At 40.4% G+C, this 26,483-nt stretch overlaps 2 protein-coding genes across 4 annotated transcripts in view; one reads left to right on the forward strand and one right to left on the reverse strand.

The window, feature by feature from the left end:
* Positions 1-19,204, forward strand: part of UGP2 (UDP-glucose pyrophosphorylase 2) — a 33,958-nt gene extending 14,754 nt beyond the window's left edge. For both annotated transcript variants that reach the window (XM_090050498.1, XM_090050489.1), the window contains exons 4-10: positions 9,644-9,829; positions 11,444-11,577; positions 12,287-12,584; positions 14,384-14,581; positions 14,797-15,039; positions 16,660-16,764; positions 18,115-19,204. In XM_090050498.1, the coding sequence (XP_089906624.1) occupies positions 9,644-9,829; positions 11,444-11,577; positions 12,287-12,584; positions 14,384-14,581; positions 14,797-15,039; positions 16,660-16,764; positions 18,115-18,222 (1,272 nt within the window). In that variant the 3' untranslated portion in view covers positions 18,223-19,204. The remainder of the gene's footprint in view (positions 1-9,643; positions 9,830-11,443; positions 11,578-12,286; positions 12,585-14,383; positions 14,582-14,796; positions 15,040-16,659; positions 16,765-18,114) is intronic.
* Positions 19,205-19,933: 729 nt separating this feature from the next.
* The window catches only part of VPS54 (VPS54 subunit of GARP complex), a 66,733-nt gene continuing 60,183 nt past the window's right edge, over positions 19,934-26,483 (reverse strand). For both annotated transcript variants that reach the window (XM_090050475.1, XM_090050466.1), the window contains 5 exons: positions 25,702-25,823; positions 25,507-25,587; positions 22,396-22,503; positions 21,329-21,423; positions 19,934-20,545 (listed from right to left, as the gene is read on the reverse strand). In XM_090050475.1, the coding sequence (XP_089906601.1) occupies positions 20,440-20,545; positions 21,329-21,423; positions 22,396-22,503; positions 25,507-25,587; positions 25,702-25,823 (512 nt within the window). In that variant the 3' untranslated portion in view covers positions 19,934-20,439. The remainder of the gene's footprint in view (positions 20,546-21,328; positions 21,424-22,395; positions 22,504-25,506; positions 25,588-25,701; positions 25,824-26,483) is intronic.

A 26,483-nucleotide genomic window follows, 5' to 3' on the forward strand; every position in this document is an offset into this window, starting at 1 on the left:
AGGCCTCTGGTGGGTGTAATCCAGGATCCATATTTGCAGGAGCTCAAGATGTGCCTAGGTGAAAAGCCTGTGTACCTAGACTGTAAATGATTTGAAAACCTCTAAACAATTTTAACAGCAAATGCTGTATTACTGGCTTAATTCCTCCAGCTATGTCAATAGGATTTCAACCCCGTATATGGGAATGTGTACATTTTGAACTCTGTGCAAGGATCATCTCAACGAGAGCTGCTTTCTGGTGGAGATGAAATGTATAGGACCAGAACCCTAAACTTGCACTTAGCGTCCAAGATTTGGACAGCAGACATGGCTTTTCTTCCCACCGAAATGTTTGGGATGGTACATCATGGTACATTCATATGTTCATAGATTTCATAGACATTAGGGCTGGCAGGGACTTCGAAAGATCATCGAGTCCAGCCCCCCGCCCCAAGGGCAGGAAGTCAGTTGGGGTCATAGGATCCCAGCAAGATAAGCTGTTCCACGTGCAAGCTGATGTAAACTGTGCTGTGCATACCCCATGCAGTTGTATAAGCAGCAAAATGCGCATCAGTGTGCAGAAAATGGCAGCGGTACACTTTTGAACTAAAACACCTTTTATTTTTACACAAGCAAGTGCTGGGCACTTTGAAAAGTGCCTGGTGCTGCAACACTTACAGTTGTGTAAGTGGCAAAATGTGCATCACTGCTGAAACAATGGCAGCAGTGCACTGTTGAACTAAAACACATAGAAGGTGTCCAGCCCCCTGCCCAAAGGGCAGGAAGTCAGCTGGGGTCATAGGATCCCAACAAGATAAGCATCCAACTTACTCTTGAAGGTGTTCAATGTAGGTGCTTGAAACACCTCCGCTGGCAGACTGTTCCGGACCTTGGGGGCTTGGACAGTAAAGAAATTCTTCCTTATGTCCAGCCTGAAATGGTCTTGCAGGAGTTTGTGACCGTTCAACCTAGTCATCCCTTGGGGCGCTCTGGTGAACAAACGTTCCCCCAGATCCGGTGGTCACCCCTGATAAACTTATAGGAGGCCATCAGATCACCCCTGAGCCTGCGCTTTTCCAGGCTAAAGAGTCCCACGTCTCTCAGCCTGTCATCGTAAGATCTGTTTTCCTGACCTCTGGTCATGTGTGTGGCTCTCCTCTGGACTCTCTCAAGCTTCTCCATGTCCTTTTTGAATTGTGGAGCCCAAAACTGGACGCAGTACTCCAGCTGCGGCCTCACCAAGGCCGAGTACAAGGGGCTTTCCATAGGTGTAGGGCATGACTGAATAAGAAGGCTGTCCAGCCTGCATGCTACTTGGTTTAATCTCAGTAAGTCATGTAATGAAGAAAAAGAACCAGTATCAGACACTGGTGCCCATGCGCAACTTTTTTTGCCTGGTTGAGAACAAGGCAGTTCTTAAGTGTGCATCCGATGTAGTAGATTAATTGAGTAGTTCTGCAAAATTGAGTTTTTTAACATGACTTTGTTTGTAAAATTCTTCCAGAGTCTTTTATGCCTGTTGATGAGCCTGGGTATTATTTCTGTATATGAGGCCATTATAAGCAAACTGCTTTTGTTGGTCTCTCAAATACCTCCCATGCCTTCTTATCTCCCCTTGAACCTGGAACTTACTTCTAAAATCAAGTAGTCAAATGTCAGCCATGGCTCTTTCAAATACTTCCTACAAACTTGCTTCTGCAGTGATGTCTGCCAAAAAAAAAAAGTACTTTTTAAACCAGTTCAAATCCCGAACTCTCAACTTGCACAACATGCATCTTAGTGAATAACTTGGTCATTGTATTTCTGTTAGCCATGTCCTTCCCATCCTTTCTGTTTTAAAGTAGGTCTCTGTCATCACTTTGTTTTTTAAGTCCAGTATTTAACATATAAGCTCCTTAGCAGATCTGTTTTTCCTTCATAAGGTGATGGGGTGTTGGATTCAATGATCTCCCAAGCCTGAGTAGAACCGTTGAAGGACAGGCTAGATGTGCCAGTCTTGGACCTCAGTCCTACATGGATCTAAGGATTTGAGTTAAACATGTGAATAAGTCTCTCTTTAGGGTTGGTGCCTGTTCTCAAAGCATTTCCCCTGCTTACCTGCCCTCCTCCCCCAAGCCACATGCACATTTTCTGTTATGCTGAAATGTCTGGGAAGGCCAGGTGATTTAAAGTTTTAAGTTGTCCTTCTCATAGCTTTTGTTGGCCTACGCTTTACATCCTAGGTGGAGTGCCTGGGAGTAATTGTTTGCTCCATTGAGGCCAGGATTTAACACTTTATTAAGGAAAGCTAACTTCCACATGTTCTGAATTTCACATTTTAAAAGCTATTTGTACAGAAAGCAAATTCTTCTTTTATGTTCTAGTGGTCAGTATTATGGTAGTTCTTTTTTGTAGTGCTAGACTGTCAAGATTTCAAAGAAATATAATGTGATTTTTAAAAACTAAAATTGTGCTCTTTGGTTAATAGGCAGTGATGGAAGCAGGGGCGTAGTCCTAGGTGGGTCATTTGCAGTATAAATGACTTGCTGTAATATCAGATGTTTGGTCTTTACTAATTCCACCCAGCTTTCCATTCTAGTCATGCCACTGCTGAGCAGACATGGATAGTGCAGTTATCCTTTAAACTTGTTGATTAGCGCTGTTCATTATGTAGATGAGACGTAATGATATCTTACATGATTGCGAACAGATTTTTTTAAGGCTTACTACTGTATATGAGCAGAGTCCCTACCATTTAACAAAATAGGTTAAGATGGATCTTTTTGTTTACTTGTTTATAAGCTACACTAAAACTGAAAAATAGCCATTTCAACACTTTTTAGATTAAAGTTATACTTATAGCACTTTCATGTGCCTTTTCAGGTTCCTAAACAGCCTGTGGTGCTTGGGTAACTGATCTTTGAGTTGACCTTTTTGAGGTCAAGTTTTTAGTGATGAGGTTGGTAGGATGACTTGATGGATATGTCAGGTATCCGGGTTGTAGTCGTATTGGTCTAGGGTAAAAGGCGATCAGGACTTATAGTAGAGATGACATCTTTCATTAGACCACAAAGATTTTTGCAAAAAAATTTTCTTTAATTGTAAGGTTTTTCGGGCACAACCAGGATATGGTAGTTCTGGATGGCAACCAGTTTGATCAGGGCATGCATTTTGCAAAGGGCATTATCACCTTTTCTAAATGCATGTTCAGAACAGGAAAGCTCTTTTCTTGTCCGGGGGTTGGCTACCTATGCCCTATGGGCCAGATTCAGCCCCCTGGGCTGTGTGATTCACCCTGGATTTGAGGCTTTGGCAGCAGGGGGCTTCAGCTGCAATCATTTTTCCTGTGCCACTGAGGCTAAAGTGGCAGCTGGGTCCTACTGCCTGCCTCTGACCTGTATTGGGTCAGATCAGCCTGCAGCCTAAGAAGGCTGATGATCACTTTTCTTGGTGGCATTTCCACTTCCCTACATCAGTGGTCTCCAGAGTGGGGTGCGCAAGACAATTCATTGGGGTGCGGGAAGAAAATATTAGAATTTCTATTTCTATTTATATAAATATACATATATTAGGGGTGCGTGCTCAAATTTTTTACTGATAGGGGTGCGCAATCAAAAAAGTTTGGAGACCACTGCCCTACATAATGGTCTCTTATGCTGCATCAGTTATTTATGCCTTTCTGACAAATCCATACTTGTAACCTGCAGTGTTTTCTACCTTCAGTGTGTGCAGGATACGTCTAAATAAACTACAGAAGTGCCATATCCTGTGTCCTGCTTCTTCCATTTATTCTTTGTGCTTCCTTTTGAAAACTATAGCATAGTCAGTGGACTGTGGATAGAATAAACTTGCTGCAAGCAGATGGTATTCCTGAATAGATATGGTTTGAAATAGTACAGAGGGACTGCCATCAGGTATCAGGTTTTCATTCTGTCTGGTGTGGCACATAAATGTTCTGAAAATCTGCTTGTAAGAAAGATCCTTGCAACGACCTTATGCTGCCTACTTGACTGAAGTCTGAACATATCTATGTAGCTTTGTCAGCCTTGGTCTTTTTCTTTGGCAATTCCCTGCTCAGCTTGAGAGAATTTCCTAATACTGTACAAAGTTAATCTTCTGTGGCTCCCTCCATTCTGGGCCCTCTTTGGATTTGGTAAGTGGAATGAACCATCCTTTCTGTAGAAGCGACTGAAACATCTGGCAGTTTTAAACCGCAGTTCTCATATAATCCTCCTCAGGATGGCAGAGAATGGGAAGCCCTGTCTCACGTAGGTGTAGTAATATAAACATCTCTTGGCAGGAGAAAGAAAGGAGCCTTCTGATGTTGCTTGCAAGCAAATGCAAGGGTATTTGTGCAGGAGGGGAACTGACTGGGTTACTCCCCAGATCTGAATATCATCCTGTCTTGAGCTCCTTAAATCTCTAAGAATCCTGTCTTTTTTTTATCCTCCTTTTATGCGCTCTGTTTTCTTCCACTTATGCTCCGAAGACCTTCTGTAGGAGTGTACTTTTTTTCTGCCTAATGAACTGGGGCCTATTACTGTAATTGACTTCACTTTCAATCTTTTGAGAATCACTGGAGTACCTCCTTCCTTTGTGACCTAATCATATTGTTGAATGTTGAGATTCATCATAACTCCTGGCTTTTACAGCTGTCTTATTTTTCTTGGCTGATCTTAACAGCCACGTTTCTGCTCCATATGATGGTATTGTTATCTTAATTGAATCAAACACTTGTCTGTCTGTCTGTCTTATGCTGACACCCCACCTCAGCCTAAAGCAAGGCATTTGAAGATAGTCCAACATGTCACTTTGGTTTGTTGACACTCAGCTACCCAGTTAGATAAAACTGTTAATCCATGCAGTGTCACACCTTTCCACATGGAGTATTGGCAGGTCACTTCCATTGTTTTACAAGAGACATGCATAATTTTGTTTTTAAAATATCGCAGTTGATTTGATGTAGCATTCCACTGGTTCTATGTTTTGGGTTTTTTTTGCATCTCTTCTAGCATCAGCTGTAAGTAGTTGGCAGTCTAAGCAGTGTAACATAATCTATATACTCAAACTTCTCTAAAACTAGCATTTTTAAAATTAAACTTTAGACTTATTTAAAAACTCTGCATATCGCTTCCCAGAAAAAATTGGATTTTTTGTATAGGCTTTAAATAAAGCAACATTTCAGACTTGAAGGCTTGTTCTGTCTTAACTTTAGTTGAATAAAGTAAGGGTTGCCAGTTATGCCTCTGAAGGACTGCACTGTTAACTGTAGAACGTAAACTGCTTATACAGGCAGTTTGAAATGATACTTTTTTATTTTTAATGTTCTTGGATCTAAGTCTTCAAAGAAATTTGACTCAGAATTTTGAACTTAGCTCCTGAGATTTAGTAACCTTTTCCTTGCTTTGGTTGTCTTGGTGTCAGTGGATGTAGTTGGACTGTTCCAACACTGCTCATTGCAAATTGAATTGTAAACTGTAAATTCTGGTGACTGTAAAGAGAAAGTCCAGGAAGCCAGTCTGAGCAAGCCCCCATTGTATGGTTATGGCATGTATAAGTTCCCAACCTTACAGACTTCGCAATGACATTGTTTCAGTGGAGCAAGCCCAGAACACCTATATAAAGCTCCAGTATTTATAACAGACTTGTTTATTGCATGTTCATCAGTAAAGTTGCATGTATTCATCCATATCTTGTAAACCAGTTTCTCATCTTGTCTTGAACAATGCATTCCAGAGACTTGGCAAGCTGAAAGACGCACACATTTTGTACTAGGGAGGCCCTGGTACAGAGTACATGTTTGCTGGCATCAAATTGAATTTTCATTAAGTCGTGCCTTCCTGGTATGCTTTTACTCTGAGCACCAAGGCGTGTTAAGAGTTTGGTGGTAGCTTAGGATGAGGAAAAATGCGTGCAGAGATTGATTTACCATATAGCTTAGTGTAAGTCCAACATATATCCTTGTTTTTTTTATGGATATACGAAAGTTGAATGCCAATACATGAGTTCCTCTTGTTGATTAGGATAAAGACAAATAAGCATAAATGTTAGCAATAGTACTTTCTACAATTAGATTGACAATCCATATTTCTGGCATATGCCCCCCCCGTCCCCCCCCGGGTAAACTTGATCATAGGATGCTGGTGTAGGATTATAGTGCTCTCCATTTGTGGGAGGAGAGAGCTTAAATTCAGGACCTCTGATTTCTTGTGGAGTTCTCCATAAGTCTCACTGAGTGGGAAGGCATGCATCCTGCCAACTACTGTTCATGGAAAAGGCCTGAATGGTAGGAGTTGTGGGATGAAGGGAGCCAAGCTGTTCATAGATGAATGTCAGTCTGTATCTTGCTATCCTTCCTTGGCTATTTCTAAAGAGGGAAAAGGAAAGTAAAAGTTTTGGTCAGAAGATCTCTTGCTGCTTTGAGCCTGCTTTTTACATTTTCACATTTTAAAGAAAGGGCAGCACCTTTTACTGGCTTTTATTTGGTGCTGTAGAAGCAATCTTGGATAACACAGTCTTTATTAAAATCCAGTTTGGTATGGCATTGCATATGCATGTTGGGAAAGCATAGCCATTGCTCTTTCTCTGAAAGTTCACTGCCTGTTTCTTCAGCTAGTATTATCGGCATGATGTAGGTGGTGATGTCGCTGTCTAATAGCCAGTAACGTGTATTGATTTGTATGCAGTTAGAGCATTCAAAATACTTTGTCTGCTTTGTAGGTTTAATGCATTTGTCTGCATTTTTTGATGCATTTTGGGGGCTTGTATAATCTTTAAATATTTAACTTTGGCACAAAGACACTAATGACAGTAGATTTCTGTATTAAACCTGCTGTTGGATCAAAATAGTACAAGGTTGGGTTTATTTCTCTGGCTTAATATAGTCTTACAACTTCTGTACAGTTTAGAGTATGTTATTTATTATAGTGGTATATGATAAATCCTAGTTTATAGTAATATAAATCAGGATGCTGTAACTAGGTTGAAAAGCTGCCCTGGTACAGTTGTAAAGTCTCTATTTTTTGGTTGGTTTTTTTTTTTTTTATTACTATTTTATTTTTAAATTGACTAGTTTGAGTGTTCAGCTTTATAACGTACTTGCTGGGAAGACCAGATCAATTTGTTGGTTTGTTTAAGGCATATATGTAAAATCTGTGTGTAAATAGTTTACAACTTGATGTAAGATCCTGGGATATTAATATTTTAAATCTCTACTTAAACAGAATCATGGAGCAGAGCTCCTAAAGTACTGATATTAAATTTAGAATCCAGAGGAATCTTGTTGAAGATTCATTTGTCTTTATATTAGTAGCATCAGAGGTAAAAGTTTTATTTGTGGGGTGATGACAGCAGGTCTACATGTATATGCTGCAGGTACTCCCATGCTGTTTTCTCTAGCTTGCATCTTGATAGGCAAGACACAGGAAGAACTTATCCAATCAGGTTTTTTAAAAGTAGGTTCTATGTGGGCTGGCTTATTTTTTCAGTAGGGTTACCACTGAGGCCTGATTTCCCCCCCCCTCCTTTTTTTCTGCATAGAAGAGTGTGGTTCATGGGACACACACCTTTCACAGTGTTTCTTCTCCAGCAATTTATGAAAAAGCCCACATGCAGGACCTATAGCAAGTTGTTGCAAAAAAAAAAGTCCCACTAGTGGCAGAATCAAGCTTTTTCAAGAGGTAATAGGTAGCCTTACAGTTTATTTGTGCTTAACTTTGTAATTCAGTTTTATATCAGAGCTATGTTTCAAAACACCCATTAAGTAGATAACACTCTTCTGTTTCCTGTTGCTGTCATATGGCACTTTGTCTTGGACTGTACACTGTATCTTCTGGCTTTGGTAACATGATTCTAAAATGTCCCCTGTTTAAGGTAAAATTGATCAGAAATGCCAGATTCTTCCAGTGAAGTGCTATGGATATTTAAACACAAATATCCAGCCTTCACACTGAAACATTTTGGGAGTAGAGATTTGTCCTCAAAAGAATGTTAAATCAGGCTTAGTTATCCGAATCTGAGCAAACATTTTGCTTGTAGGGGAGATAATAAAATAGTGGAGTTACTTCAGTTTATTGCATCATGGCCCTCAAACTGTGTTTGTGTTGTGCAATAACACTAACTAAGAAAAAGATGATATCATTTTTTTTATAGAACATTTATCATATGTCCTTCTGATTACACAGGAGGTGTAATTCCAGTAATGTAAGGGAGTCCTCCTAATCTGCCACCTGTGGCATTCATTGTTTGGCAATACAGTGGGGGAGTTTTCCATATCTAGCTAGGAGTAGGACTTTTTTGTTCCCCTGTAGCATAGGCTTTTTTTCTTCTTATCTCCGGGTCAGCCAAAGCAATCATAAGTTCTAAACTTTTTCAGATCATACTGGTTGTAACTTTGCTGCAGACCAAGCACATTCTTTTGACCAAAACTGAAATAAATTCTGTACTGTTCATGCTACACGTTTTGCATTTTTTTTTTTTCAAACATCAGAAATTTGGTTATAGTGTGTTTAAATTTCTAAAAGACATTTTGAAGAAAGAGTAAAAAAGACATTATGCAGCCTTATTTGGTTTGGTCTAGTAGTTCTTGAATGATCGCTGTTACTTTAACATTACCTTGATTTTGGTGTTATGGGTTTGAGAGGAGGCTTTTGCTAATCAAAGTAGCAGCGGTTTCCATTGTAAAACCTGTTTTGTATTCCACTTCAAAGTCCAGAAAAAGTCTTGCTGGCTTTAAAATCTATAGGTTATATCTACTATCAAGGTAGACCTTCTCTGTAAAGTTTGATGCCAGTTGGATGGGGCACCTTGCAAATAGAGGGGTTGAGATCTGAACTTCATTTTTTCCACTTTGCCATCTACCGGTGAGGAGGAGGATTACTTTCATTAGCTTGTTTAAAGACTGACTTGGAATTTATTGAAATTTTGCCAGAGGTGTTAGCTCTCGTGACTGAAGTGCAAAAAGTCAGAGGACTTCTACAAAGGAAAGCCAATCTGCTTTCTTGTAGAGAGACACTTCAAGTGGGAGACTTGTCAGGGGGCGGGTGGCTTGGATTTGTTTAAAAGGCTTGCAAGAGGGGTCTTGCCTCCTGCAGACCTGAGGAAAGATCATGGTGAGTATGGAATGTTTGCTTGGTCTGTTCCCTACATCTGTTCACACCTATTCCATACCCTCTGTGGTCTAGGATTGGGAAGTGAAGGAGTATCATCATTTAAATAAAATTGATAATGCTGTAGACAGAAAGGTCAATTAAAAATACATTTTTCCAAGAAGAGAGCTGGTTTATCGCAAGCTGTACACTATAAGCTTTTCAGGCAAGGACTTTTTCTTTTTTCTTTCTATTTTTTTAAACATGCTTATGATATACTAAGCACTTCAGAGTCATACTTTGCAAATAAACGAGTGTGGGTATTTGTTGCCAACAAAGCTAATTGGCAGTTTTGAGTGGATATGGCTTATGGGTGAAGGCCACTTCCTTTCAGTTAAAAGCTTGAGTCTCAACAAAGAGCAGTTCAGAACTCAACTGTTGACCTTTTGAGTTGCAGGAACTTATAGTGACATCTCTTTGGCAGGGCAGGGTCACTGAGAGCTGCCTAAAGATACTAGTTGGGGGCAGGCTTAAGCCATATCAGCCACTTCTGACAATGTGTTTTATTTGCTTTTTCTGTAATTGCTGCTTTCTTATAGATTCAGCCCTATGAGAAGATAAAGGCCCGAGGGCTGCCTGATAACATAGCATCAGTCTTGAACAAACTGGTTGTTGTGAAACTCAATGGAGGCTTGGGCACCAGCATGGGGTGTAAAGGCCCCAAGAGTCTTATTGGGGTGCGGAATGAGAACACCTTCTTGGACCTGACAGTTCAGCAGATTGAGGTGCGTAACACTCTTGTGCTGTTCCAACAAAGGCTACAAAGTGAGACTAATGGGTTAGAGATTACTGTACCGTTTATATAAATCTGAGATTCTTGCTAGTATTAGAACGTGTCTTCTGACAAATCTGGTACTCTTTTAAAAGAAGAAACTGGCCAGCTGTGTGGGATTGTTTTGTCTGCCTAACCAGGAAACTAGAACTGGATCACTGATCTGCTCTTGGTGTTAGTGGAGCCTGGGGATGCTGGGTCCAAATGGACTGCCGCTTTCATTAACAGAGGGAAGGGGATCCTGTAACGTCCTTGAGTAGAGATACCAGTGGAGGGGAGATGGGGTTTCCCCAGTTGTACTGGGGATGTGGAGAGCTGCACCAAAAAGAGAGGGTAACAGTTAAAATGTGGCACATCTTAGGTGGGTGAAATAGTTCAAGTACTTCCTGTTCAAGCACGGGAAGTACTTGAACACCTCTGTCAATAGCTATATTAGATTCTTCCACGGTAGCAAGTGGGCCTGCAAACTACACTCTTCAGCTGGCACTTCCAAAACACCATTGTTGTGAGTCTTCCCATAGGCAGGTCATTCCAGTAGTCTTGTGTGAAGGTAAACACTTTAATTTCTTCACTGAAACTTAGGGCATGCAACAACTAACATCCTGTCTGGTGTTCCCTATTTGTTTCTTAGATACACATGGGTCTGGAAAGTTGACTTCCTAATAGCTGCTCACTGTAGATAGAGAAGCTGCACTTAATATAAGCTGTTGTAATATCGGCCTCTTGCTACAGATGTTATAAAACAAGGCTTGTCATTTTTAATTGCTTGTTTCGCTAAAAGTTATTTTAATAGAGCCTAGCTCTTGCAGTAGGCTGAAGAAAGTGATCATGTGCCCATAATTTTTTCAGTGCAACACTAACAGGAAATTGAGCGAGTGAACAGTACTTGGAGCGAAAGTCTTTTCCAGAATTCTTTCAGTGGGTTTTCTGGTTCTTTCTACATGAGAAAATAGCTCTCGTGTTTTAGCTGTTCGTAGATGCTTTTTGAATAGCAAATACTGTAACATTGTAACTGCTCCATACTCTTGATGTTGTTCATGCCATGGATCTGCAGAGAAGCTTGAAAGCAATAACTGTGGGTGGAAGATTATAATATATTTTTTAAAGGACCTACTTAGAGGTCCAATTGTGAAAGCTCTAAATTGCTGATCAAGGTAGAGATAAGGGCATGAAGACTTCTGAAAAGAACTTTTTAGAGAGGAGGGAGCACAATATTCTGGATATGATTATCCAAGATAAAGCAGGGTGTACTTTTATGACTTGTGTGTAATAGCTACTTAAAATTGGGTAATTAACAGAATTGTAGTCTTGACCTCCTCCCCCGCCCATATATAAGTTTTAGACCTCCAGTAATTGTGTTGATCATAACTTTTTTTTTTGTAGTTACAGAGACAGCTTTCCACTTATCAAAACAATTGGCAATAAATAAACAAAAGCAATCTTTCCCTCCAACTTTTAAAAACAGATTGGGAATAACGAATGAAAAAAATGAAAACTTGAGATTCTAGATTGCAAAAATAAAAGCCAGTAATTCTTGCTGAATATGTGCTTTTTTCCCCTCCCGCAGCATCTAAACAAAACCTACAACACAGATGTTCCTCTTGTTCTAATGAACTCCTTCAATACTGATGAAGACACAAAGAAAATCTTGCAGAAATACAGCCATAGCCGTGTGAAAATCTATACTTTCAATCAAAGCAGGTATTGGAGAATCTTTCTCCTGTCTTGGAGTCAAAAACAATCAATACTTTTAAGAAACTACCTTTATTATTTGGCCTTCATTGTAATAGCTTACTTTCATGCTCAACCTTTTTGAAGCTTTAACAACTAAGGAGGCCCAAGAAGTCAGAATATTTCATAAAAGCAAAATGTGAAAAATCTGACTTTTGGGGAAAGAATTTTCAGAAATTTGGGGGCTTGTTCTCACAACTTGTCCTTGACGGCCAAAGGGTTGAGGTTGGCTGTAGTAGGGTGCAAAGGTCATGGAGTGACTTGTAACCTAATCTTCTTGCCAAGAATAAAGTTTGTCTTAAGGGGGTTGTGGGATTTTAGAGTTTGTTCTTCAGTTGATTACCAGTTTCCTGCAATGGCATATTGTATGTTCTGAGCCTGTGTGGAAGAGGCTTGCTTCAGACTCTGTCTAGTGTGGCTTTCTAAAGTTCCTACTGAATTAAATATGAATGCCAAAGTAGACAGCATCTTAGTTTCTAGTCCAGGTACAGGCTGGGAGCACAGACTCTTCCAGGTTTTGAGCATCTAATTAACTAGCCTTGGAAGTCTTATAACTTTTAAAGCATACCAAATCTGTAGTATCCCAGGTGGCTATGTTATCATTACACTGTGTTTTGTACTTTATGCTCTGTACCAGCCTGACCTTGGATAATATCTAATGAAATTTGTTGTTTCGTAGGTATCCGAGAATTAATAAGGAGACTCTGCTGCCAATAGCCAAGGATGTATCTTATTCAGGAGAGAGTACAGAGGCGTGGTATCCGCCAGGGCATGGTGACATCTATGCCAGTTTCTATAATTCTGGCCTGCTGGATACTCTGATCGGAGAGGGGAAGGAGTACATATTTGTGTCTAATATCGATAACTTGGGTGCAACTGTGGATCTTTATATTCTTAACCATCTGATGAACCCACCCAATGGAAAACGGTGTGAATTTGTCATGGAGGTCACCAATAAAACCAGAGCAGATGTAAAGGTAAATAGAAATTTGTCTAACTTGGATCATCCATTTTAAATTGTTTTATTTCTCTCCTACATTAATAAATTAAGCCAGGGATGTCAAAGCTCTGGCCCACAGAGTCCTATCATTTAGCCTGTGTTATCTGTGGATCTTGGACTAGACCTGCACACCACATGTGGCATGCCCTGGATAGCTTGTGTACTGCATGCAGTGTGCACTGGCCCCAGCCCCATGTACTGCAGATGGGTGCCTGGGCTTTGACTTTAGTTCTGATCCAGTCTGCAGACCTGCCCTATGCCGCTCATCCAGCCCATGGATTCTAGTGAATTTGACACCCCTAAATCTAGCTATAATTTGAATACCACTGGAAGCAGCTTTAAGAGTTGCAAGCTTTGCAGTCAGTTGCAAAGCAGTCGGCAATTCTATGGCTAACTTTTAAAAGTGATACAGCAGGAACTTCAGTTTTAGTCCAAGGTCTGATAACCTTTGTACCCATATCACATACAGCTCCCACCTTGTGTGTCCTACTGTATGGGCCCCACAAGTTTTCAGTCTCAGGGCACAACTACCCTGCCTTTCCTATGTTAGATGGGAGCCTTAGTCTGGTGAAAGTGGAGAACCACACAGTAAGAACAATGTTTTCATTGCTGCTTTAGATCTGCCTGAATGACTTGCATAGTCTTATTTAACAATACAGCATATGTTAAAATTCTAACCTTGAATTAGGCTCCTGCCCTAACCAGTAGCTTGTAGAGTGTGGGTCAAGCCTGGGTCTTTGCATAGTCGGGGGTCAGTTGTAAAACAATTTGAGAGATCTTTATGCTAGGAATGTTTACTACGTGTCCCAAACTGGTTCTGCACCAACACACCTGCTCATGCAATAGCCTTGTCCCATGTTCTTTAACCATGGGGGGAGAACACTGCTTGTCCCAGATTTATTTAACACTGTTATCAAGGATCTGCCTTGCACTGCATTTTTTTTTGTGTTTTGAGGGTTTAAGGATAGGACTTTCTGATACTCATGGCTGTTTAAGGACAAGGGGTTGATATTGCTATTGTAGCAATTGCTAGGTTGCTGGAAATATTCAGCTGACTGGAATAGCTTTGTTTCAATCATTATTTCCTTCTGTGGGGAGTGTTTGAACTAGATCCTACAATGCAAGCTAGCAGTCATCCATTGTTTCGTTATGCATCTCACGCCAAGGGTGATTTTTAAGCAGAGTAAAATTTCCAAAGACTCCTAAGAGATCTAGCGCAGACAGATAAAATGTTTATAGAGCTTTAAGCACTATAAATTGAGTGGACAGATGATGCACAAAGTTGATATACTTCAGGCTAGCTCATAGCGCTATAGAAATGACCCTACATGAATTGGGGATAACTGAAGCATGTGTATAACTGAAGGACATCACCATGATGCTTTTAGCTGAGAGGCAGTTGTGTGTCTATATGTTATTGAGGTGTTACAGACTAAAAGCACTTCGTAAGAGTTAGCTGTCCATACCCCTAAACACACCTGAAAATTACTACAATCTAGGAGTCGCCTATTAACTATTAGCAGAATAAGCAGCGGATACATGCTATTAGAAAGTTCTTCCTCTATGCCAGTATCATGGGCAGTGTGAGTGTTTAAACATGTGAATGTTCTCGCCAGTTCGCACTATAAGTTTGTATACAAGATTTAGTTACTTTGATATTACAGTGCTAGGGGCAAACATGGGTCAGAGTTCAAATGGTGTCTGAGCAGTAGGTTTATAGACTTAAAAAAAAATCCTTGCAGTTGTATGTACTTAAATTTGTTTTGCCTCTTGCAGGGTGGCACGCTCACACAGTATGAAAATAAACTGAGACTGGTAGAAATAGCTCAGGTCCCAAAACCACACGTTGATGAATTCAAATCTGTGTCAAAATTCAAAATATTCAATACAAACAACTTGTGGATTTCTCTGTCTGCAGTTAAACGATTGCAAGAGCAGAATGCTATTGATATGGAGATCATTGTGAACCCAAAGGTAAGCAGGTTGGAAGAATTTTCAGGGAGCACCTGAGATTGTACAGAACAGTTCATGTGCATCTAACTGTCTTGAACTTCTACTGTTTCCTGAATGTCATATTCTACAGTGCTGCCTCCTTTTAAAATGGAGCATCAGTTTTTGGACTATGCAGATCTGATCATGAGCACCTCCTAGTCTCCTGGCCATGTTCATGGTACAACTTTCTCTTTCAGACTTTGGATGGAGGCTTAAATATTATTCAGTTGGAAACCGCAGTTGGTGCTGCTGTTAAAAGTTTTGAAAATTCTCTGGGCATAAATGTACCTCGCAGCCGTTTTCTGCCAGTCAAGACAACATCGGATCTCTTGCTTGTGATGTCCAACCTGTATAGTCTTAATGCTGGATCCCTAACAATGAGTGAGAAACGTGAATTTCCAACTGTGCCTCTGGTCAAACTGGGAAGCTCTTTCACCAAGGTAAACTCCTAAAGCTACACCGTTTGTTTAAGGGATGTAGAAAATGAAATGCTCTGCACATCTATTTGATTTCATCTGTATGCCACCATCACTTTAAAAAAACAAACAAACAAACAAAAAAACGGCTTAGGGTTGCTTACAGTTAATGCAAATGAATTATAAAACCAGATGAAATTAAAATATTTAGCAATAAAATTCTCAGACACTACCCCAAATAGCAATCTATCAGTAGTTGATTGATTGGGTTGAGTTACTTTGAGAGGTTCTCAACCTTTTTGAACTCCAAAGCATCCCTTGCTGGACTTGATTCACAAAAAGTATGGAAGGATACCTTAAGCTGAGCGCCTGCTGTATGAGGCGCAAGGGTTTTTAGTAGTGTCTTTTGTCTATATAGTTGGGAGAGATGCTGGACAGGCAGCTGGGCATGAAGTGGTTCTTGTCAGGTTTCCCTCTTAAGTATGTGGAGTAAGCATGTGTCTTATTTTAAGTTGATCTCTTTTGGAATAGGTTAAGTGAAACATGTTTCTCAGTTTGTCTCAAGGTCTCTGGTGTAGTTGTCATACATTTGAAGTTGAGTGTATCAAGCCAGGGGTTGTAGATGGGAGTCCCCTGTGGATATGTTTTTTGCATAAGCTGAGGAAGTAGGGGTTTAAGTGCAGTCTGGCTGTTATGGATTTTCCATTGTAAATGGCAAATGTCAACATCTTCTGAGTTGTGATAGGGTTGTTGTAGCTGTATGGCTCAAGAAATATCTGAGGTGTGAGTTTTTCAGTGATATCTTTTATTGGATCAGTTGTCTAGTTGGGTGAAATATTGGCCAAACTTTTAGGTGTAAAGCACTCTTCTTCAGGTCACTGCGTTTTTACAGGTAAGTAGCTTTAAACATTTGTATATTCCTATTTGCTAGTTATTTTATGCTACATCATCCTTTGTTTCACCTGAAAAAAGGCTAAATGGGATTTTGCTCATTCTAGAGTTCAGTTTAAAGCAGGGGTGAGCAAGATAAGGTCCACTAGGCCATTCTATCCAGCCTGCGGGGGCCCCCAAAAATTTAGAAAACTAGTATTTTTCTGCCCCTGACTACCCATCGTGTGGCCCTCAGTGGCTTGCCAAAACTCAGTAAGAGGCCCTCTACCCAAAATAATTGCCCGCTCCTGGTTTAAAGTCTCTCCCCTACACAGCATTCACTGCTATTACTCTAATCTAAAACTAGGTTGTAGCACAAGTCACACTGCTGTAAGTTGACTTTTGGATCTAGCCCTTCCAGACGTGGTCAATGTGTGGCATATAGCAGATTGGTTTGGTAGGTGAAAGGGAAGGCAGCAGAAAACAGCAGATTGGGCAGAGGAGGGGATGGTAGTGGCATTTGGAGGCTAGGGACTTTGTGTGGCACACCTGCAAAAGTTTGCTCTATCTGATGCAGCATGTCTTTTGGGATATGTTCCTTATGACAGCAGGTAGCAATGCTTATTAAGGGCTTATTAAGCCTGACTGGCTTTTATATTTATTCCCATCCTTTCTAAACACTTGTTGCAGCATTTTCTCCTGATATTAAGCTCCTTTTAAAAAAATGTATAGGAAAACATACCTTCTAATTCTGCTTGATTTTTGCTTTGAAAGGTTCAAGATTACCTGAGGAGGTTTGAAAGTATACCAGACATGCTTGAACTGGATCATCTCACAGTTTCAGGGGATGTTACATTTGGGAAGAACGTTTCATTAAAGGTGTGTATGGTGAATGGGACCAACTTGTGTACGTGTGGAGATCTTTGTCCGTTGATCTGTGACAATCCTGTGATAATGCATAAAGAATTGTAATAGGGAAGCCTCTTTTCTGAGACCATAAACTATGCATGCTAATATGAATTGGAAACGTTTCAGTCCCTTGACCAAAATAATGCTGGACTGACCATGTGTAAAGAGTATAGCAAATGTATGAACCCTTCTAAAGGTATGAGTTGTCACAGATTAAAACTGTTGTTGGTAACTGCCCTTACAAGTCACACAGATGAGAACAAGCAGGTATAAGCTAGCTTTACATGTACTGCGTGGGAAGAGCAGACTGCTCTTCAGTTTACCTTTGAATAACTAACTTATGCACCCATAAGTAAGGCAGAGGTGGTTAGCTAGGTTAATCTGAAGAATAGCAGGGTACCACCTTAGACTGTTTCAGAGGCATGGGCTTGTTTGCATCTGACAAAATTGTCTATTGTGTGGACTTGCAGAAAGAAAAGAATACTGTGAGGTATTCACTTCTAATGTATGTAGCACTTACAGAATACTAGGCCAAACTACAGTTGCAGTTTTCTGGGTTTTATCTGTAAAGTGTCTCAAACAAAAATAATATGCCCCTTCCCAGCCCATGGAGTAAAAGCACTTGCCCTATTTTACAGGTGAGAAGCGGAGGCATAAATTTGCATTGGGATCTTGAGAGAAAGGGAGTAAACCCAAGTTAGCACCTACACTGCTTGCCCTCCCTCCCCCCCCCCCCCCGGTCATGGTTCTAGAATTACCAGCCACTTCCACAACTAAGCAAACTCAAGGGTTGTCTCATTTTTATATTTAAAAACATAGAAGTTCGCCAAGTTGCTTATGCTTCATTTACAAACAGTAAAAGGTTCTACAGAATAGAACCTGTATCTTCATCAGGAGATGCTGAGCTGTTGGCAGTCACAGGTGTTCCCATCTTTTGGGCCCCAAGCCTTTAGTCTGAAGTGTGATAGCACATTGTTCACAGCTGCAACATAATAAACAGTGAATTTGTCCCCAAAGCATGCAGATAGGAATCAGGACTACACATAGGAAAGACCTGTCAAATAAAGCTGCTAGTGGGGTTGAAACTCTAGTTGCTGAACAAGTTGTAGTATAGTTAAAAGGCCTTTTCATAGTTTTTAAATAAAAAATTTAAAGAGTATGGCCCAGTATAGCACTGCTAGAGAGCCCTCTAAGATTTCATACTATTGCACAGAAGTCCAGCGAACAGCAGAAACTTTGCTTCCTCCTTTCAGACATTTTTATAGTAGAATTCACACAGAATGGGTATGTTTGTAAATGCTTGCTCTCTTCTTAAATTAGGGAACAGTGATCATCATTGCAAATCATGGAGACCGGATCGACATCCCACCTGGTGCCGTACTAGAGAACAAAATAGTCTCTGGCAACCTCCGCATCTTGGACCACTGAGTCAGTGACGTGGCATCTTCAGCTCTCTCGAGCATGCTGAAACTGCCCCACAATGGAAGAACCTGCAAGCAGTAGAAATAAATGCACAGAGGGCCTATGCTTTGTCATCTCGCTGTACCCTGCAGTATTAATTTCAAGTAGTTTTTTTTCCATGCTTATCCTTTTTTAAGCAAACACCATAGTGCAAAGGATGTGCAGAAGTAATGCTTCAGTCTTTAAAGATTCAATTAATAAAACCTTTGAAGTGCAATATACTGTTTGTCTTGAGACGAGATGAACAGATCTAAGATGTTTGAGGCTTGCCTCTAAATAGTTTTAAACTGCTTGTAAGTGCAAAAACAAAGCTGTGAAGCAATATCCTTGGAATATGGTTAGCTACTTCAGGTAACTTTTTTATGAACTGTAAGTGGCAGACATCAATTAAAAACCAAATGTTTTACTACTGCTACTACAGGAAGTAAGCTGTTAAGAACCTGTATTTCAAGTGCTCACAAGTATTATATAGTCACTTTCTTCACCACCACATAATAGTTCACATTTACAGATACCATACTATCACATCAGAAGTATACCCCCAATCAGCTTGGGATAAGTTTGTCAGTACCTCCCTATGTCTTGCAAGACAGCTGGACTTGTTGCCAATTCAGACTTGCCCCAAGAATTGAATACAGGAGAATACCTCTGTGTATCAATGTTCCAGCTGAGTGGATCTCCTTTTTAATGTCTTCAATTTGAACTCCCCTCTCTGAAGTAATATGGAGAATGTCATACTGACTATGCTCATGTTCATACTAATCATGTGTTGACCCAAATGAAAATAACTTATTTCTAAATTTATGTATGATTTAAAATAAGACTCATGCTGGTGATCATACTTTCAAACTTCTTTATGCTTCTATTGTATTTACATGTAGGCAACTTATTTTGTAAGCTTAGTAAAACACTGGCCTGTATCATTAAAGAAGTTGGTCTTTAAAAACAAGTGCGATTTTTATAGCTTTATTTTGATTGACATTTAATGACATCTGTTGTGTTAAGATAGGCATGCCTGTCTGAAGAAACCATAGGCACACAAACACTGTAGACCATTCCATTGTACATAATCATCACAAAGTTAGGCACTCGGACTATGTTTAGGTAAAAAGTTGTGAGGTGAAATACACAGGCACTTTTATTGAGTACTGGTATCTTCCAGTGTTAAAAGGTAGTATAAAAACAAGTTTTCAATAAATTAAACTAGTTTGTCATCACTTCACACCTCCCTGTACTACAGTAGTGTAGCTTTACAAGTGTACAGCGGCCTCTCATTTTAAAATTATTTCTACACCACTTGCCCCATCCCTTCTTCCTCTTAAAATTAACAAAAAAAAGTGGGTGGGACAGGCCTGTGTGTATAGGAATTGGCAAAGTACTGAAAGTCTACTGGTGGTGGATCTTGCAAACAGGTACTCTGCTTCCACCATGAATAGGATGGCTTTGGTGTCTATATGAAGTATATGAACACCAGCCCTTACACTACTTCTGAACATTACTAAGTCCAGTATGTTTTTCTGTCAGTACTAATGGTTATCACTTCCAAATGTAGCCAGTAGAAAATGGCTTAAGTGAACCAGACTCTACTAAAAAATCTTCCTGGTGGCAGTATAAGAACCCAGCAATGAGAAATACCCTGAAACACGGACTGCTTCCTAACAAATCTGAATCCTATATGTAAGCAATCAAAAGCTGTTTATTTGTATAAAGTTCTGTAAAAAAATAAATTTTAGAACAGCATAGTTTCATAGAGAAAAACATTTTTCTACAGAGTTCAACTGCAAGATTTTATAATGTACCATCATTAAATAAAGTGGGACACCATGTGAATTCCATTGCACTAGAGGAAATGCAAAGCATCTTTTTAATATAAAGATATACAGAGCATTCTAGACAACTACAGCTGTGTTACAGCTATGTGTTCTTTTGGATTTGGTCCAAAGAAACCTGAGTCTGTTTCCAGAAAGAATGAAAAACATTGCACAGACAGCTGATCACTTCTTTTCTTGCTGAAGGTCACTGAAAGGTCACCCCCTGCAGCTCACTTGGAATTTAGTTTCCCCAAATAGCAATAAGGTCCTCTCATGGGCTCCAGCCTTAAGTATTCACCTCACAGGCTTCAAGCTCCTTGAAAGCAAGACATTCTCTTGTCAGAGCCAACTGACTGCTTCCAGTGGATTATCATCACTTCTTCTGCTCCCAGATTTCAGCCATGTTTAGATCTAGATTCTTAAGGCCTTTCAAAGCTTGAAGGTTTCCAGTGTAAAAAGCTACATCTGATGTAACCAGTCTACAGTGAAATACAAGGAACAAGATTAGCATCAGACTTTTAATCAAAGGTGTTCAGAAAATATCAAAATATTTAGAAAAACAGGCAAGAGATGTGGGCTTATACATAACTAGGGTTTGTGATCATGCTCATTCAGAGGTAACTTGAGGCCCCCACCACTTTTCCATCACTTAATTTTTGAGTTGGGATAAGAAGAGTTATTAGAGTACAGAAGTAATGTCATACTGACTGCTAACAGCTCTCAGACATTTTGGTTCTAGCTGCCTTCTCTGTAACTAAGAGGTTCAGATAGAAGTCCAGCTTCCTGTAAGTTTGCTGGTCTAATTCCAACAGGTTCCTGCAGTGTTCCCCACCTAAGCACTTTCCTGCAGGGAATCTCCCTATACAATGTAAGCTTGTCTTGCATAAGCCATATCCCTGTATCAGTTGTATTTTCCAACTTCAAACATCATGTTGTTCTTGCAATTTAGATACTGAATATTATGTAATTACACTGGGGGGGGGGGGAAGGGCAGCAGGACAGGTACAGATTATGAAACGCATCCAAAAGCCTGACAACTGATTTGTGGCAGTGCAAGAAAGAACCCAGACTCCTGATGCTCTGTCTTCTATATATTTCTTGTATGCTTGAAAAGCAGTGCCAAGGTCAAGGGCAAGCTGCCCCCTCCAGCAGAGCTCAGCACAGCTCTTGCATTCTAACTATAATGCAGACTTGTACTTGGATTAGAGCAGGGGAATTTAACAGTGCCTCAGTGAAGCACTGAAACAAGTGCTCATACATACCCATTCTGAGGTCCTCCATCATTGACTACATTTAGGTGGGCTAGCTGCCTCTTCAAATGAAGTTTGTAGCTTGCATTAATTCTTAAAAATAACATCTAAAAGACATCACAAAACAAGCAAACTGTATTTAACAGAAACAGGTACAGGAACATTCCTTCATTCCTACCAGGCCTCAAAACTCCCTCCTTAATATAGTTTGCAGAAAAGAAAAGTGATTGTTACAATTAACAATAGCCACATGTTTGAACAACTGGGATGGGCACATTACTTAGCTGCCTACCCACCACTGTAATCTGTCTTTTCTCCAACTCCTCTTCCCATTTCTGGGTTATAGGAAGACTATCACTTGCCTGTCAGGTCTGGCAGTTCAGTTGTAAGCTCTTTAGGGCTAAAGATGGTAGCACATCCAGAAAAGGGCAAAACAATAAATCTTTCTTCTGTAACAACATAAAACCCTTCACTAAAGCACAAGATTCTTACTAACATGGTAGGCAGATTGCAACTAAGTGACCATAACTTAGAGCTGAACTTAGAGCTACAGGTGACCCTTTCTGGCCTTGGCATCTACAAAAGCACTAACTAGCCGAACATTAAAAAAAGAGCAAAGTCTGGTCTTACAGGAGATCATGACACAAGGAATCAATCCATTGTTAAATTCAGTGTAGACATTATTAGAGCTGTTTTACTGTAGATGTCAATAATAATTCTAAGATCCTCTGAAGCAACTACACATGGGATCAAATAATTGCCATTTCACCATTCCTGCCAGTGTTCAGGATATATCTATCTAGATATCAAATGTGAGCTTGATGTAAAAGTGGGCTACATAGCAACTAGGTTCAGTTTTCCATGCTCAACTCCCCTGTACCCAGCCCCTGAAAGCCCAAGAACATTTGTTTAGCTCCATACCAAACATACTGCAATAGTATCCATACACTGTTCTTTAAGCAGTTACAGAACTGATTCTTTTGCTTGTGGAAAGTCTCCCACGGTCAGGTGCCAATAAGCGTTTATGATAGTAGCAGTACAATACTATTACTGTACTCAGAATAATTACTTATGCTCACCTGGGTTTGTTCCTCAGGAAGGAGGTCATATATAGCTTCATGCATCTTTGCCATTTGCTTACAAATATTCCTGAAGCAGGCTGAAGGAACAGGAGCTTTCACTTCATACTGGTGACAAAATAAAGATCAAATCAATCACTTGGTTCCCAACATCTGCACTGGGTTTTGTAGGGATCTTCTTATGCAACAATTAGACATTGGTCAAAACGAGAGCTGTCTTGGCTGCTTCTCACATAACAAGTTCTTGAGTACTGTTTACAAGAAAATGGCTTTGTCCATAGTCAGCTACTGTTGCCCCAATGACTTACATTATAGAATTGCTGGCGCTTTCATAATCAAACTAACTTCCTCATCAACAGTAATGAAAGTGGCACCTCTCCTCCCAGCCCCCTGCATACCCTATCCATGTGCTTGCATGAGGTGTGGTTGCTTCTCTGCTCATTATTCAGAGTTGTTTCACATTACATCCACTATTCCTACTTTAGGGAGAGAAGGATTAACATAACAGCTAAATGTCTGCTTTCACCATGTGTCATATGAGCTAGGCCAGGATTTCTTTGGCAGGAGTGTTCTCTACACAGTTACTGGGAAACAATGCTACCTAGGATGTCTGCCCCCTTATCATTCCAGTGCATGCGTCTGAAAGAGAGAACAAAGTAACCTTCCAAGAACATGCAAGTCAGCTTCTGGCAAAGATAAAAAAAAATTAAGATTGGAGCTGCTGAAAGCTAAGCATATGCCGAGGAAGTGGTAAAAACCACTGACAGAATGGAGAGGTGCTAAAGAAGGAAGATGAACGCTGCAGGGGGAATGAGATGAGAGGAACCTTTTCACTGACTCTGATACCTGAGAAACATGTTACCGAAAGCTGCCAGACAATAAGAGATCTGCTACCTTGGGGACAACATCATTATGTTCCCACACCCAGAAGGAGATCATACCGTGATTCTAAAGGCTTTTCTTAAAGGAAACATCCCAGCTACAGCAGTGAAGCCTGGTCTGTCATCTCCTGGATACGAGTACATTCCAAGTTCAGGCATGGTTTAAATGGGTTTAGGTATTATTTCTCAGTGCTCTTGTCTTTGAAAAAAGGACACACAATACTCATCCTGGACTGTAAAGCACTGAGAGGTCCATAAATAAAGCATCGGAAATTAGTATTAGTTTATAAACTGCTGAACTTAGAGCTATAGACGATTATGCCGGGTCTGATACACTTCCAGACAATTCAGCTTACAATGCTTAAAAGAAACAAAACTTGGATTGCTGAGAAAGGAAACCCAAAGAAATAACTCATGGGACAAAGGGACCAATCCCAAAAAATCCTACCTACCAGAGACTGCACCTATGCTGTCATTTGAAGCTACCGAGGCAACAGAGGGCAATAAGTGCTGCAAATGGGAGTGTTTGCTAGAAAGGGTTTCCAGTATTTTTTACTACAGTTGCAAGCAGGAAGGGGGTGGGAAAAATGGAAAGATGGCTTGATCTGGAGGCACGTCAGCTACAATCTGGAAAAGCCCACTATTAAGGCTGTGATATTTTTCTGCATAACCTGGTCTAGGATCCACCTGTCCTTATTTTCATGGCATAGGAAGAAAAAACAAATCTGAAAGACACTGTACAAACTGGAGTACTTTTCTAGGTGGGCAATGTACTATTTGGGACTTTATTACCTTGACAGCGTTGGCTTTTTTAAATGCATTTCTACAATCTAATTGAATGTAACAAAACAAATGAGCACAAAAAGCCCCTTTTCAGCTTCCCTCTCTGGTAAGCTGACCTGTCTCATCAACAGCAATACTTGCCAACCCAATGAAGCATTTGAGAAGCAAAAAAGCATAGCATTTTCCCAAAGCTTTTTTACAGTAAAAAAATAAAATACCAGTTAAGCAGAAACAGAGTGTAGGTGTGGGCTGAGTAATTGTGCCTAAAATATTACTAAAACTCTCAGCCACTTACTAGATTTCCCTAATCCACTCCATTTGGGGCAATTAATATGTGAATTCTAATTGCCTGCTATAATAAATGTGTTTGCATAAGTCAGTCAGATCTGTCACTTAGAAGATTATTTTTTTCCAAAGCAATGTCTCCTTATGAAGCAGCTTTAAGAAAACAAAAAACCTGAGGATCCATAGAGTTTTTTAATCATCCAAATGGAGGGCCCACTTTTGCCACCTACTTGCTGAGCAATGCCTTACAAGGCAAGCAGTCCCAATGCAATTGACAGGACTATTTGCAGAGTATACTACTCTAGGTAAGTAAGGGGCCAGAATTTAGCCTAGGCAGATGAAGCATAGAGCAAGTTAATTGCCCGATACAGATTTCAGCAAATGCAGGCACTTACACCCCCTGCCTCCCCGCTTTAACTTAGTATCTAAGTGCCTCAAGTTTAAATGCCATTTGTCATTACAGAAGGCCTGAAAGGGAAGTGCTATCCATTCCCATTTTACCAAAGGGTTTATAAAAGGAAACTGAAGACTCTCACAAGGTCAGACATGAAGTTTGCCACAGAGGTGGGAATGGAGCACAGATCTTCCAGGCCTCAGCCAAGTGGCTCAACCATCAGGCTATCCCCTCTCTCATACAAACTCTCCAAACTCAGGAATTTTCAAACTGCAGAATCACTGCACTGGGTCTATGTGGTCCTGGTTCTTCATCGTTAGCATCTGGTTTTGCAGCCACTATTTACTGCATTGAGGAGCTGAGAATAGGATTTGTTCTCAAGGACTAGAAACGACTGGAAATGGTAATCCTCCAGTCATCCCCCAGATAGGGCTGCCCAGATAAGCCAGGCAGCTTGATGAAGCATGTAAGCATCCAGGTAAGGTACTGTCTTTAACAAGGAAAGCTCAAACAGGTACTGCATCAAGAAAAGAGTTTCAAGATATGACCAGTGCTTATTTTATACAGGTTAATGACACATGAATGCATCCAGGCTTCAATGATCTATTTCTCAAATACAATGGAAGGCCTTGTGCGTGTGTGGACTTCAAAGTTTAAATAATGCCTATACAGGAAGAGTTTACAGTCTGTTTGAAACATCTCATCTGTACACAATGAGACATCTAAAAGCAATTTAGAGAGAATATAGTTATTTCCATAAGTCATTACCTTGGATAAGAGTTTGTCAAATAAGCTATCCATTATGGCTACAAGCTTTGCTGAAATTTCAGCTATGTGGTCATGATAATCCTGTAATGAAAAAAAATAGGGTTTCATTTACTATTTAATGGCATCCACATCCCTCCAAGCAGAAATGTGAAGTAGAATTTACAGACTGTAATTAGACACTGCATAAAGAATTACCTTAGTGATGTGGTCAAAATGCCTGAGCACACTGAACTGCTTATGCTGCAGTCGAGCTTCGAAATGAGCCCGGATAGTGGGAATGTAGTGTACTATTAACTGTAGGCAACGTGAGGAGAGAGCTGGAAATCCGGAAGCAAGAAGAGGGGAAAAACACAGATTATACAATCAAAAAGGTTTCTGGTAGCCTGCATCAGAGATGCAGCATACACATGTAAATTTTTACCAAGGCAGAAGATGCTCTTTGACTTATAGCTTAAGGAAGCGGTCTAGTAAAAATGAAAGCCCCTGTTCCTACCATATAGACATTCCTGGCAAAGATGCAGAACACTGTGCAAGATAAGGACTTGGGACTAAATCCACATGGGGGCCTAGGTGCCCAAATTCAACAACTGAGTTCTGCCGAGATACTCAAGATCCCAGCTCAGCTGCCTCCTAACCTCCATGATGCCTACATCTTTGCTTGTGGATCACATTTGCAGAACCACCCAGATGCTGACATGGCTGAGGTGCTCAGTGGCCTAGCTCCCATCTTACTCCTGACAAGATTCTCAAACTAGACACTCCCCAACCTCTTTCATTTGCAGGGCCCAAAGCAGTAGGTGCTTTCAGAACCTGTTGCCCTAAAGCAGGGATGATGATGCCTCCCCATACCCAAGGGTTAGAGCACGCCTCAATTTGTTTCCTTTTTAATAAAATGCTGATACTTTAATATGGCCACGAGGAGGGCTAATGACTCCACTGCCTGCTGATGAGGGCTCTGGTCCCCTTCTGACACAATT

The sequence above is a fragment of the Crocodylus siamensis genome, chromosome 1, assembly GCF_052110815.1.
Source record: "Crocodylus siamensis isolate JL-2025a chromosome 1, ASM5211081v1, whole genome shotgun sequence".
Taxonomy (NCBI): Eukaryota; Metazoa; Chordata; order Crocodylia; family Crocodylidae; genus Crocodylus; species Crocodylus siamensis.